Source organism: Acanthaster planci, linkage group LG12, assembly GCF_054643075.1.
Source record: "Acanthaster planci isolate LZ-2023a linkage group LG12, COTS_SCS, whole genome shotgun sequence".
Classification (NCBI taxonomy): Eukaryota; Metazoa; Echinodermata; class Asteroidea; order Valvatida; family Acanthasteridae; genus Acanthaster; species Acanthaster planci.
In genome coordinates this window covers 14,662,789-14,676,496 of record NC_141788.1, presented here as the reverse complement: position 1 = coordinate 14,676,496, position 13,708 = coordinate 14,662,789, and the positions used below count along the sequence as shown (strand labels likewise).

The window sequence follows — 13,708 nt, the reverse complement described above, 5'->3', positions numbered from 1 at the left end:
TTAACCAGAGCAGCATGACGTGCCGGCATAATATATTTTCCGAACCAAAAGCACTTTTGTGCCCACTTTCTCAGCTTCCAAAATGAACAATCAACAGAAAAATTATAGAAGGTATTAATGAATATCAAAACCGCTGGAAAATCAAGTAGGCCGAAAGGGCAGAAAGCAGTGTCCGTACTTAAAACACGTTTACACACCGATGCAGCACACCGTTCACGTTTTTGAAAAAATCCTTAGCTGGAATAAATACAGTATGGAAATTTAATCTTATCTACAGCACTGCATGGATCCTTTTTGGGCTTCGACTTTGCTAACTGGAGAATTCAGTTCTAATTCATTTTGTTGTAGCCGTCTGACCTTGTCTGATGAGGGCATGCACAAAGCGGTCGTTTCGCTGATGATCTCTTGAAACTTTGGATGCAGCGTTCTGTGTAAATGATGCAACAATGCTTGCTCATTCAGGAAGAATGAAACTAGGGACTAGACCAAAACACTCTGAAGGGAGGGGTTGCACTGTACGGTTTCAATGGTTCCTTGCCATGTGCAAGGAATCGTCACTGTGCATCAAGTGCAAGTTGTCTGTTGGACCTCAGGCAGAAAAAGCATTCCATCCAGTGAAACTCAAGTGAAAGTTAGATCTTCTGGAATCAAGAAATTGTACTTGAATTCGTTTCGTCCCTTCTTTCAAGTGTTGGGGTAACGTTTCACTCCATTGGAATTGATTTTCGCTCAAATTGAGTAAATTCTCACCATTTTAGCTAGGGCACCTCGCTTTGTATTCACCTGCCACAGGTTGATACCTCCTTTATGATGCCAAAAAGCTGGCTTTTACTTTTCAGATATAAAGTGATGAAAGGAGAAGGTTGTTGCATAAATCAGTTTGATGACATCAGTGGAAACAGGGTAGATTTCATCTGTGACCCACACCTTCAAACAATAGGCGTCAGTGAAAATGAAAATGTAATATATAATTATATCCCTTGTTTTAGAACTAGCAAAAAAAAGGAAAGCAGAGAGGTTGCAGTCATTCATATTTTTTTTCAAATACCCTTACCAGAAGCAGAACCCACAACAGACAAACTGAATACCATACATAAAAATGTTCTGTCCGTTGGAACATGATACACAGTGCAGTGTCACTCGCAGGACCAACCTGAAAGCATTGTCCGAGGGATTGTCAAATGTCAGGTTTTGTACCTGTTCCCACCTTTGGATGGTGAACCTGAATGTGTGGAAGAAACAGGATTTTTTGCCGAAGAAGAGGCGTCGGAGCAAACACTTGCCCTCTGTTGTACCCCAAAGTTATGTCAGATGATCCGCTGAGAATTTGTTCACTGTCTTTTTATATAACAATTTGGATGATAATCCCAACGAATACACTTCAAGACGTCCCTGAACAGGGACTTCCATCGAGGAATTTACCCCATCTTTTTTTACGCTCAATTGCAGTTTATTCCTAAAAGTCTAAACATCCTGGCGCATTTTTCTCGTTCCTCGCTCTGCTACAGTGCCATTCTGATCTTTGAAAGGCTCATTATATGCAAATGATTAAGAAATCAGTAGCCCAAATCTTTCTGAACTTGTATGTAGGCAAAGAGAATGTGTGACGCTGTGAAGCATTTAGGGCTGGCAGAAAGTGGTCTCTCTTCATGTCAATCAACGATAGAGATCGAGTGTCCCTTGCTCCCTGACGGCTGTTTTTGAGGGTGAAATTTTTTACAAAAACCACCGTGAGCTAAACAAGTTTCATATCGTCTGTCGATACTAGATCTGGACATTAGCAACATACAGAAAGGTAACGTAGTTGCAATCGAGAAGTTTCAAGGCTTGTGTTTTGTTATAGATCCCTTAGGAAAGATGCAATTATTTCATTCACTGGTTGTCCGGTCGGCTTTTCCAAAGGGTGAATAAGGTCTGATGTATATATCGACATAAGTGGTCTTAAGAGAATAATATCGTGCGTTTGGAAAATGGGATCTTTAGAAGTTATGCTCGTTTTGGGTTTTCAAAAACGGTTTTTAAACGTGTTACACAAAAACGATGCTCCGTTTGTGTCAATTTACAGAGGTCAACAATAAGTTGTGGGCCTATAAGAAAAGAATGTGTTCTTGCGTTTCTCTTTGTGTGCATTTAATGTGTGACCAATTATTTCTGTATTCAGATGGCTATCGTTTGGCTCTTTTGCCTTTTTCTGGGCGTGGCCGTTGCCCAGTGGGACGCCTACACCATGTACGATAGGCAGGTCATCGTGCACCTGTTCAATTGGAAATGGACAGATATCGCCAAGGAGTGCGAAAAGTAAGAATTACGTTTTTTCTGTTGTCTTCCATTTTCGTTCAACGCCCACTGCACACCATCCCGGCTTTACCGGTTCGCTAACCTTTACGATTGTGTTGGAAGATTGATGGTGGGATTCCACTTAAACCTATAGCTAGGTCACACTGTCACAATTTTGGCCAAAACCTTTTTTAAAAGCCTGGCTGAAACTTGGCAAATCTTATATAAAGATATATTGGTGGTCCTCATGGGTCGTGAAGGGCATGTTATAACAGTCGTGGCGCATTAAAGTTTCTTTTGAAAAGGTGGAAAAACCTAGTCTGTTTTGTAATTCAGTCTGCGATATTCTGACGGGTATCATTATACAGAAAGTCATGGCCGTCCATGGTTAGTCTTACGTTTTAAAAAAAAATGGTACTAAGTTTTAGGATGTTTTGTTTCAAATATAATGCATGTAAAAACTACACAAATTGTTCACGAAGAATGAATAATTATCCGTAATCGTCTATTGCCATAGGGAATTCCTGATTCTAGTGGATTAAAACCGTCCACATCGTACTAGATCGTGAGTCCGTATATAGTCTATTGCTAAAAAGTATTCCTGATTCTAGTGGACTAGAACCACCCACGCCGTATTAGACCATCCGTCTGTAATTGTCACCGTAGAATAACCATCAATAATCGATACCGATATTCCCAACACATCACAAGAAACACGGTTAAATGGGGCTATCGTGCAGGAAAATCGTTACCGTATGACCAAGGCTTTAGCGACCAGCCAGTGGTCAGCGTGCACTATTGTCCGACGTCTTGAACAAGGCTAGTCAACGGCTAGAACCAAAGGGGTCGAGTGAAGCGGATTTAAACGTTTTAATTTTCTTTAAACTGTAATCAAGGAAACATCCGGCTGACATTTGACAAACTTTTGTATGGTGCCATCTCTCATTTATTCTCAAACGTACTAACGGTACTCTTGCGTTGATATGTTGAATTTTATATACTCACCTTAACTCTCATCATCTAGTGCTAAAAAAAACTATAAGACCCTTTTGGTATTGCAACCAAAAAGAGCGAAAACTTCAGCTGAATATTTTCATTGCCAAAAGTCATAAAATTTAACTTGTTTAGCTTTCAATAAGCCATCAAAATAAAAAGCTCTCGATACTGACTGTATTAATGTACATGTATATCAATATCGTTGTAGACTATATCAGTAAAATCGTTGGAAGTAGTACAGTGCAAGGTGGCAAAGTATTTCCAACATTGAAATCCTACGAAAATAAAATCGTCAACTGGAAGAACTCAAATCTTCATCACTCATTTTAACGTGGACTTTTCTGTTTGAAATCTATTTCATTTCACCATCTGACATTATTTGATGAAGGCGTTCATGAAGTGTGCCTCTTGCTGATTATCTCTTGAAATTTTGGACACGCAAATGGTCGCGAATGGTCGCGAATCAAACGCAGGGCTCTGGAAATGATGCAATAGTAGGCCTACTCTATTAAAGTCAATCTCCAAGAAAACATTCAGCCGTTTTTGAAAAGTTTGTTGTTTAGTTTTGTATTGAACTAAAGTAACTAAAACAACCATGTTATGTTGTGCTCATTTCGTGCATGTCTCTCCATGTCTTCAGTTGGTTAGGACCTCATGAATTTGCGGGAGTTCAGGTGTCCCCTCCTAACGAGCACATCATCTTGAACCCGGTGCGCCCGTGGTACGAGCGGTACCAACCCATTGGGTATGGACTCAACTCACGAAGCGGTAACGAAGCCGAGTTTAAGGATATGGTGAGCCGGTGCTACAAAGTTGGCGTTCGCATCTATGTGGATGCCGTTATTAACCACATGGCGGCCAGCAATCCCGATGGAAACGATGGTGAGTACTTTAAAAGATGGTGTTCCTTTACTTTCACGGTGATGGTATCTCTTGTCTTTCTGGTTCCTCATAAGGAAATTGACGGATCGCTACAAATTAAAAGAGAGACTACAGTTAAATATCAAGGGAATAAATACGTGCTTAGCCGGTAAAAAAGTGCCTTTCACACAGGCTCAGGAGAATGGATGCAACTGCGGCACGGCATTTTCAGCGTTCATTCTCTATTATACACAGATGCATGGGAGAAATTTCTATTGCCTTTCTGGACACAGCCAAACAGCCCATCATTGTTAGGCCAGAGGTGATTTATAATGAGATTCAATTCCCACCAATGTTAGCCAAGATCCCAGTCTAAGGCAATCGATCAGATGAAATCCCAGCCACATTATTTGTCTGTTAATTGTTATACCTTGTGCGTGACTACTACTGGGAAAGTGTAACATCATTACGTTCCCCACTGATTGTACGAGTACAATCTAGATGTAACAATAATATGTAAACTGGCCCAAACTTAAAAGAACTTCATTTAAGCTAATTAAAAAACAATTGAAACACTGAGAAGGGGTAACACGCACCACCCTGTCTGACTGTTGGCACGTACAGTCAGGACTAGTCCCTGTGGTACGTCGGGGTACTATAGTCAGTGCATGTCCCTCAAAATCTACATAAACAACTGCTTTATTAGCAAACTTCAGTTTAAGCCACGCCCACTGCACATGTACTGCACATAGAGTTACATGTATTGATCGCCGTTTACATGGAAGCGTGGAACCGGCAGTTAACGTGCAACTCTAGCAATCATTCAATGGGAGCCTGCAAATCGTGGCGCATTTTTGTGAGGAAGTTACTTAGGAACCGGATATTAACTTGGCGCGCGTGGCGAGTTCTGCATGCAACGGCGCACACATATTCTTGACCAATAGCAACGGATTAATAAACTGTCTTGTATCTAGCTGCCAGCGCGTTTTTAAACTGTCTTGTATCTAGCTGCCAGCGCGTTTTTAAACTGTCTTGTATCTAACTGCCAGCGCGTTTTTAAACTGTTTTGTATCTAGCTGCCAGCGTGTTTTTACGCAGAGGGCAATATCAAATGCTAAAACACAGTCACGTTACGCGCTTTTGAATGGGAAACCTGTGGTATTTATGAATTAAAGTTTATAAAAGACACTAAGTGAATGGATTACTGCTATGGGTCGTTGTTTAATTTTCTTCGCTAGCTATGCTTTTGCCAAACAGGGCAATAAAACTTGCTTCCCACAATTGGCAGACGGTGGTGACTAACCACAGTTCATGCTTATCGGTTTGGCGGACCACCATTGGCATAGTAACAGCTGACTAATACGATTCCAGTGGTCAGCCGGTGGTCAGCTGCCGTCAACCACGCCGTCAAAATTGAAAAGCTTTCATTCATTTTGTTTAACACATTTGTGGCGCCGCGCCTCTCCGACGAAGGCGAGGGCGCCCTCCTCCTCAAGGCGCGGTGCGTCAGACGGCACGCCGGAGAGTCCCTGAGCGGCTAGGGACGAGTCCGTTGGGACCGAAGTATACCGTCCCCCAAGAAAGTTGGTCTTCGTCGAGATGATGGCTAATCTAATTGGTCGAAACTTAATGACGTAACCCGGACAGACATGACTTTAAATAAACTTCACCTGGACTCCTGACTTATATACAACAATTAACAAGCGGCTGGTTTATTCATTAACACACTCAACCAATACACCAGTAGAGGGCGCTATTGACGGGGAAACTGCGTGATTATACGTGACCGGACTTCACCCAGAGCAGTGAACACCACAATTAATTGTGGGCATCCAGTGCCGAATCAGGGACTTTAGCAAGTCTACGGGGCTTATTGTCAGGGCTGCGCTACACGCAACTCACGTCACGAGATAGCAATCCACCCTTGCATCGACCGCAAGCTCCTATCAGGAACTATACCGCACCACCAATCAGCCCCTCAACGTACCGAGCCCCTCAACAGCACACGCACCACTTGGACTTAGGCACAGTCACACTAGGCTAGGTGACGTTAACCCTTGCACAGGATTCCCGACCCTTACCTCAGGATCAGCCCTTTATCTGGACGACTAATCCTAGCCTAGGCACACCTTTTATAGCTTTTGCGCTGCTATGACCACGCCCGCGCACGCGCTCACGTGACTAAGCAGTGACTTCCGCTGCCCTATCGCACAATACACAAGGCGGAGCCTATGCGCCGCGCTTGCTTAACACACAGCTATGCGCGCCTAACATCTGCCTCTGTTACTGGGCAGAGCGCCATCTATATCTTTGCACCGCGCCTAGTGACTAGCGCCCTCTGTCACGTCACACAATGTTCACAGTCTATGTCACGTTACAACGTCACCCATTTGGTGGGGGACGTTCGTCTGGCTGATACGCGGGGTAGCATTTGAAAATCAGTCATCCTCGTTAAATTCCTATATAGGCCTGAGGTAGGCCTGTGCATATTAATTAAAACATGTCAAATTGTCGTTTTTCTTACCTGGTAACCATAAGTCATAATCACGATCCCTATTAAAGTAGAAAAGTATTATGTTAGTATATAATGTGTATAGCTTCGCCCAAAGACCGAGCAATCATACGCTCAGAAATCACAACACTCACACACAGGTCAGAGTCCAGAAATGGAAACCGCACTAACCTCCCCCCCGCCCCGCTTTTGACCGGGGGATGGGTTTTGGATTCATCCCTCACATTTTCGTGGTGACAAAACAAAACTCTGCAGATTTTGAGGAGTTTTCGGACTTCCCGAAGCCGTAAAGTATTCATTACTTTAGCACTGATAAAGAGAGAAACCCAAAAAGCCGGTAAAGGGCTTTTTGATGTGAGGGTGCACCGCTGTAAGAAAAAAATCCCATAGACACAATTGATAAATCCCTATATTTCAAAATTATTTTTAAAATACAACTTTCACAGGTGTCCAGGCTGGACAGAAAATGATGGGTGACATCATTTTTGAGGACACCCATGCCCTATTTTATTTTCCTTTCAATTTTTGTTGACTTCAATAATGAATTTTTGAGATATTCTCACCCAAGCAAACCAACCTTAAAATGTGGGACTTTTCACTACCCGGAATAGTAGCAATTTTGAAAATGCATCCTTTGCAAAACATCTATATATTGCCACTTTCGGACCGGATTGCATCCAAATTACTCAGAATTTTAAGCCCTTAGTCCCAGCAAGAGGTTCTGATTGTCACATTTCTTCAGTTCCCCAATTTCAGGACGATCTAACATAGAATATTTTGAATGTACAAACTAATGAGCTCGTTGGACATATTTCTGGCCTATTTACGGGGGTGAACCCGTGAGGTTAAGGACATACATAAATGACGTACATTGTATCATGAACAGAACACCCTTTGGTCATAATGGTGTCGGCACCCCCCCCCTTCATTTTTGCAGTATTTACACTTACATCACCCCCCCCCCTTTCCATTCCTCATGCCTCATTCCCCGACCCCCATTTTCCAGTAGACCTTTACAGCAATGTCTCAAGCACCACGTGAGCCGTAGGCTTCCGGCAACCAAGGTGTCGTTGCCCGGATGAGTACGCACACAAGTTGAATCAAAAATGGTCTTTTTTTTCCCTTTTCCTGCTTCCACAGAGTATGATTTCTGGAGAGTGCCCTACTCGAAATGGGATTTCAATTGGCCTGAAGGTAGGTGCCCGACTGTGGGAGACATCGACTACAAGAACAAAGACTCTATTCGCAACTGCGACGTTAAAGGCCTGAAGGACCTCTACCAGGAGAAAGAACACGTCCGGAACAAGATTGCTGAGTACCTGAACAAGTTAATCGACATGGGCGTGGCTGGCTTCCGGGTGGATGCCGTTAAACACATGTGGCCGGGCGACCTCAAGGCAATCTACGGCAAGCTGAAGAATCTCAACACAAACTTTGGGTTTCCGAGCAACGCCCGGCCCTTCTTCGTCCAGGAGGTAATCGACCGTTCATCATCAGAAGCTGTCTCGGCTTGGGACTACCTGGACATCGGCAGGGTGACCGAATTTCACTATGGACAGAAGCTTGCAGAAGGCTTTTGGCGGAAAAACCCGCTGAGCCATTTCAAGAATTTCGGGGAATCGTGGGGCTTCCTTCCTGACTACAACTCCTTGGTGTTTGTCGACAACCATGACAACCAGAGGGGTCACGGCGGTGGTGGTGTTATCACCCATCAATCCCCGAGGCTGTACAAGATGGCCAACGCCTTCATGCTTGCTCACCCTTATGGCTTTACTCGAGTGATGAGCAGCTTCTTTTTCAGCGACCCTGACGGCAGTCCCCCGAAGGAATCCAATGGAGACATCAAGTCGCCCATCTTCAACCCAGACAATAGCTGCGGTAACGGCTGGGTGTGCGAGCATCGCTGGAGACAGATCAAGAACATGGTCGACTTCCGCCGGGTAACGGTGAGTCAGGCCTTTGCCAACTGGTGGGACAATGGCTGGTACCAGATCGCGTTCGGCCGTGGTAACAAGGGCTTCATCGTCATCAACAACGAAGACTTCCAACTGAGCCAGACACTGCAAACGGGCTTGCCTTCTGGCACCTATTGCAACATCATCCTTGGAGATTTTGAGAATGGCAAATGCACTGGGCCGACGGTCTTCGTTGACGGCAGTGGATACGCCAAGTTTGACATCGCCGGCCCGGGCAATGACGACCCCGTTGTGGCGATCCACGTCAATGCCAAGCAGTGAATGCGGGAATAAACATTGTCTTTGTGTCTCTTGAAAAGATCTTTAATTTAACAAGTATTTGGATCGAAGGAAACGATTTAAAATAATACAAATTCTTGAGCCTCCAACAACTGATTGAATCAATTCTGAGTTGATCAGGGTCAGCTGAATACTGTAACCTTGCTTTCAAATATTACGATCAACCAACAACGCTTTTCTTTAATTTTCCACTCTACAATCTTACTCCCTTTAATCTTTTGTCCGTCTTGTTTTCTTTCTACCACGCCTTAAAACTTAAAAAAATGTAATTTAAATAAAAAGGAGCACCCTGGAAGCTTTTGCTTCGGCAGAAAGCTTCGTTTCGCTGTTAAAATTAAAAAACAGATTCACCTGTGATGCAGGATGTTTTTGTCTTAGTATTATCTCCCCGGCGTTGTCCACCCCTTGTGCAAATCCCTGTGTACTGATGACGAGTAAGGTTTACTGCATTACATGGTAGGATAGACTGGAGGTCATTGGCGCAATGTGACTCGCCCTTGTATGCCGTGGGTAGGGGAAATGACAGAACGGTACGGGGTCACATTCGATCACAAGAAAGGGAAAGCGCATTTACTGCTTAAAACTGTGGAAGATTACTTCCTGGAAGATTCGAAATGACCTGTTTTTGCTTATATTTGTTCATGATGTCATGCGTTGCAATATGTACCCATGAACCCAATTCAATTCCTGCATTCACGGTGGTAATCACTATGTTACGTGGTCTGAAATGGCGCGTCAAAAGCCCCCCCCCCGGCTCCATTGCAAAAACCGGACTTGTATTTTTTCTTTGTAATTGATTGTACAAAAGATTAAGTAAAAAACAAGTTAACAAAACAAGTACCGATAAGGTACCTTAATCCAGTGGGAAAATAAACGTCTTTCCATTAGTGGCGCACATAAACAGGAGGATAAAGTCTACTCAGCGAACGATAATTTTTATCAAGGGTCTTGATGTGATATCGGTGAAAAACGGTGGGAAAATTGTGCATGTGCTTTGTTTGGGTACCGAAGATATCTTGGCGGTAACGAAGTGGTTTCTCGCGGATGTATAATCTGCCATGTGCTTCGTTCACATGGATCAGGTCACTGCAGTATCACAAAATTAATAATTTCTGTCAAGTTGGTAAAGGCAGATCTGTAGAACTCCTGCAGTGCATTTGTGCCAGTCATTAATAGAATTGTCCAGTCTGGCTTTAGACTCTGTTGATATTCCATCCATTAATAATGAGTAATTCTTTGTCTTTCCCAATATCTCTGGCCCTTTATGATACCTGCTAATTTTCTTTTCGGCATACTGTTGTTGAAGTATCACAGAAAGTTGGTTAAATGACACCCTAATCTGGCACAATTTTGGTTGAAACTGTCATTGTTACCTCCAGTGAAGACCAAAAACAAGTACTTTATGTAGAAGTGCATACCGCCAACATTAAGCCAAAAATTCAAATGTTCGTCTCTGCAGTCGATAACTGTTTTCACAATGGTCGTTTGTTGTCATTTCGTCTGTCTGCAGCAGCCAAATTGTAATTATCGAAAAGAACAAAACGACCGATGAATAACAGCTGCAGTTTAAATTTATAGATGTTTGGCGTTGTACCTAAATATGCATAAAGTTTCATTTCATTTCGTCGGGTCAGTGCTATAAGGTCGTTTTGGCAGTAACGACCTTAAAGCACTGATGATTTTGAAAATAATTTTCGGGCCCTATTCTAAGCATGAAAGAACTTCATAAAGAAATAGATAATGTTGCACAATATTTCATTGATAAAAATCATTTTAGGGGACTGTTTCTCAAATTTACAGCAGGACTTTGCTTGAATTTCAAGTTTAAAAAAATTTAAAAACCTTTTAGTGCGAAAATTTTGTTAATGACCTTATAGTACTAATACGACGATTTCTTGTTCAAACAAATAATCAAACTAAAGCACAGCTTTTATTTCCAGGCTTGTATTAAATATATAGCACGCTTGGCTCTGAAATTTCTTTCACGCACATTCCTTAGTCCAGTACTTTACAACATTGGCTTTTTGAAGCAATTTTACAAAATTCCTAACGTAGGGATTTACAATTTACTGCATCTATCATTCCGTCGTCTTGTTTGGGGTAATTATCGTATATATGCGTGGTTAACTGCAAACTGCATCAATTTAATGGATATTTAAAACTTAAAGGGTAAAAGAAATAGAATACAGTTAGTTCACGTGAAGTATTTTAAAATACAGTAAATACGTAACTATGAAATGAATCGTAAGTTTAATGTTTACCCCAATAATTATGACCCCAAAATGTATAAAAAGACCCTGCGTTTCCTCGCCCACCAAAAAATCCCCTTTGTGCCGTTCGTGCTCCCCTGCCGATTGGATGACGTCATCGCCAGAACGCTGACATGTACAGTGTACATGTACATTGCGCATAATACGCTTCAATAGACCACGTTGTGTTTGATGTAGCTTGGCCCACAGGCAAACACCGTCTCAGTTCGAGGTACAAATTTAAAAACCTTCCGTGTATTTCTTGCACCGACGTTCCTGGACAAATAACGCATGCGCAACGGTTAAGATACTCCCATTTTATTATAATTACCCCTAAACTTCCTAGGAAAATAATAATAATAATAGTAGCCGAGTTGGTGCCCGTGTGTGCGGCGGTTGGTGCCACGTACACAAACCAGTGTGCAGGCGTGGCATACACAGTGTGGACCTCTGCACAAAAGAAGTCCACATAATGTAGGGTGCGGTGGCGTTATGTGGACTCGCATACGTCCACACAATGTTTTCCCCTCTCTGCAAAACTGTTTCAGAGGCATTTTGGGGTCACCGTTATCCGTGGCAAAATGAAGAGGAACAGTCCAAGAAATCATCATCAAAAATGCAGCTCAAAAGGAGTTATCCTATTTGTAGAAAAAGGAACGTTTTCGTCAGTTTTCTCAACCACAGGAGAACAAAGGAATGTCCACCCTTTGTACGTAAAACAGGTATGGTGACGTGTCTGTGAATTGGTCAGTCACACGGTCGCACTTAACACACTCGGCCTTTTAACTTAATTTACGACACTAAAAGCAAAACCCGATCTGCTAGGAATGGTCTGCTGATCGAACAAACCCTAAGTCACGTGACCTATGGTGGGCATTTAATACATGCATCAACAAACACGGCGTCCACCAAAAGAAAAGGTTTTCAATTAAGTATCATTTACCAAAGTAAAGCCGATGGTAGGTACCTTACTCAGACTACTGATGTGCTAGGTACCATACCGTAATTAGGCTATATTGTAAAACAACACTCACAACACACGTTGCTATGAGATTGATGCTACTATTGGTCATGTGATATATCGGGCGCAATCAGTCTATTGGATTGGCAAAATTTAACCAAGAACACCAAGAATTTTCTGCAAAACGTTTCAAATTATCTTTCAATAAGTATAGTTGCACCGTACGTCTGGAAAACAATGAGTGTGCGCTCATAGCTCCGATTTTTTGAAAGCACTAGCCATTTTTTTTTTAGATTTTGAACAAAACACAACTGTGCAGCATGTAGTTAAACTCTTCAATGATTTTTAGTTCCCACTCGTCCGAAATTTCTCATTTGTGTCCCTCATCTAACTTTGCTTCAAAGACTTTTTACTTGGACGCTCAGTTCAATGAATCGTCAAGCACAGCCAAACTACGTACCCGGGCATTGATTCCATTAGACTATGGATTTCAAGTCCGTGGACTTCTTTTAAAGCTTGTGAATCTAGGCTGTGATAGTGCCAACCGTTCAAAGCGTCGTCAAGCCTGTATGTACACGTTCCGTGAAAGTGGTGAATACAGATAATGGCATCTTATTTAGAGGTCCGTATAATTCCCGCTTATATAATAATGGACTTTGACACATACCCATTTCACCACGGGAGGATTAACCGACCACGGCAGGTTAAAAAAAAAGTCCAAAGGGGAGGTCTTCTTGCGGGTAGATGACCCCCAGACTCAAATTCGAAAAGCTGCTGTGAAACCTCCCACAAAATCTAGCGCTGTTCATTAAGGCCTGTATTTGACGCTTGCCAATACGACGCTTTTAGCGTCGATCTGCGCATTTCCGCGTTTGGAAACGAGGCTGTATGTGTCAGAAGATGGAAAGTAAGGAGTCAAGACACAAAATACATAAAGGAATGTTAAATTAAGACTTTTCCAGGCTTCAACTTTTTGTGGAAGATTCTTTCGGGATGACTCAACACGTAAAATCAAAAGAAAAAATAACGGCAATTTACCGCGAACTAACGTACCTGCGATGGTCGTGTATCTTGTGCAGTGGGCGTGGTTTAACTGAAGTGGCGTCACACTTACGAACCGGATACTGCATGTACTGTGTCGACTCCTCGGGCGTGCGCGACAAAGCTCAACTCAGAGAGCCTCGGTTTCGATGCGGATGGAGCGCAGATGGAGCTGATGTAGAATCCCTCTCTAGTATACAGTTTTGCGAGTCAGAATGTCTGTTTTGCCATAAGCATTAGAGGTTGTCGCATACACGCCTCAACCGTCGTTCCTGTCCAACTCACGCTTGACTACGTCCTGTTTCTTTTTCTCCTGTTATGTTGTGTCTTTTGTACAAGTAGCAGAACTGTTGAAAGTTGCAGTACATGTATATTGACTTTCACGCAAATACTTTTTAAGCTTTAACGTAGGCGCAGAGACGCAAAAAAGTTTTCTTTTCTTGCAACCTTTTACTATTTTTTAAAGAGTGGGCCTGTTTGTTTCATACAGATCCTAAATCAGTAGTCCCATTGATGGTTCGTACCATCCTTTTGGAGGGTTCTGGTGTCAGTGAAC

General features: G+C 42.6%; 1 protein-coding gene across 1 annotated transcript; it reads left to right on the top strand.

Moving 5' to 3' along the window:
* Positions 1–1,645: 1,645 nt before the first annotated feature.
* LOC110987271 (alpha-amylase 1-like) lies at positions 1,646–9,258 on the top strand. The gene is made up of 4 exons (XM_087144086.1): positions 1,646–1,795; positions 2,162–2,298; positions 3,914–4,155; positions 7,787–9,258. The coding sequence occupies exons 2-4, from the start codon at positions 2,162–2,164 to the stop codon at positions 8,881–8,883; spliced, it is 1,476 nt and encodes a 491-aa protein (XP_087000212.1). The 5' UTR covers positions 1,646–1,795; the 3' UTR covers positions 8,884–9,258.
* The last annotated feature ends 4,450 nt before the right edge of the window (positions 9,259–13,708 follow it).

What these genes read in the sequence shown, in the direction of transcription:
- LOC110987271 (XM_087144086.1), top strand. Translation starts at nt 2,162, where the DNA reads ATGGCTATCGTTTGGCTCTTTTGCCTTTTTCTGGGCGTGGCCGTTGCC. An exon ending in ATCGCCAAGGAGTGCGAAAA is followed by an intron (nt 2,299 to 3,913) that starts GTAAGAATTACG and finishes CCATGTCTTCAG; the next exon opens with TTGGTTAGGACCTCATGAAT. An exon ending in CAATCCCGATGGAAACGATG is followed by an intron (nt 4,156 to 7,786) that starts GTGAGTACTTTA and finishes CTGCTTCCACAG; the next exon opens with AGTATGATTTCTGGAGAGTG.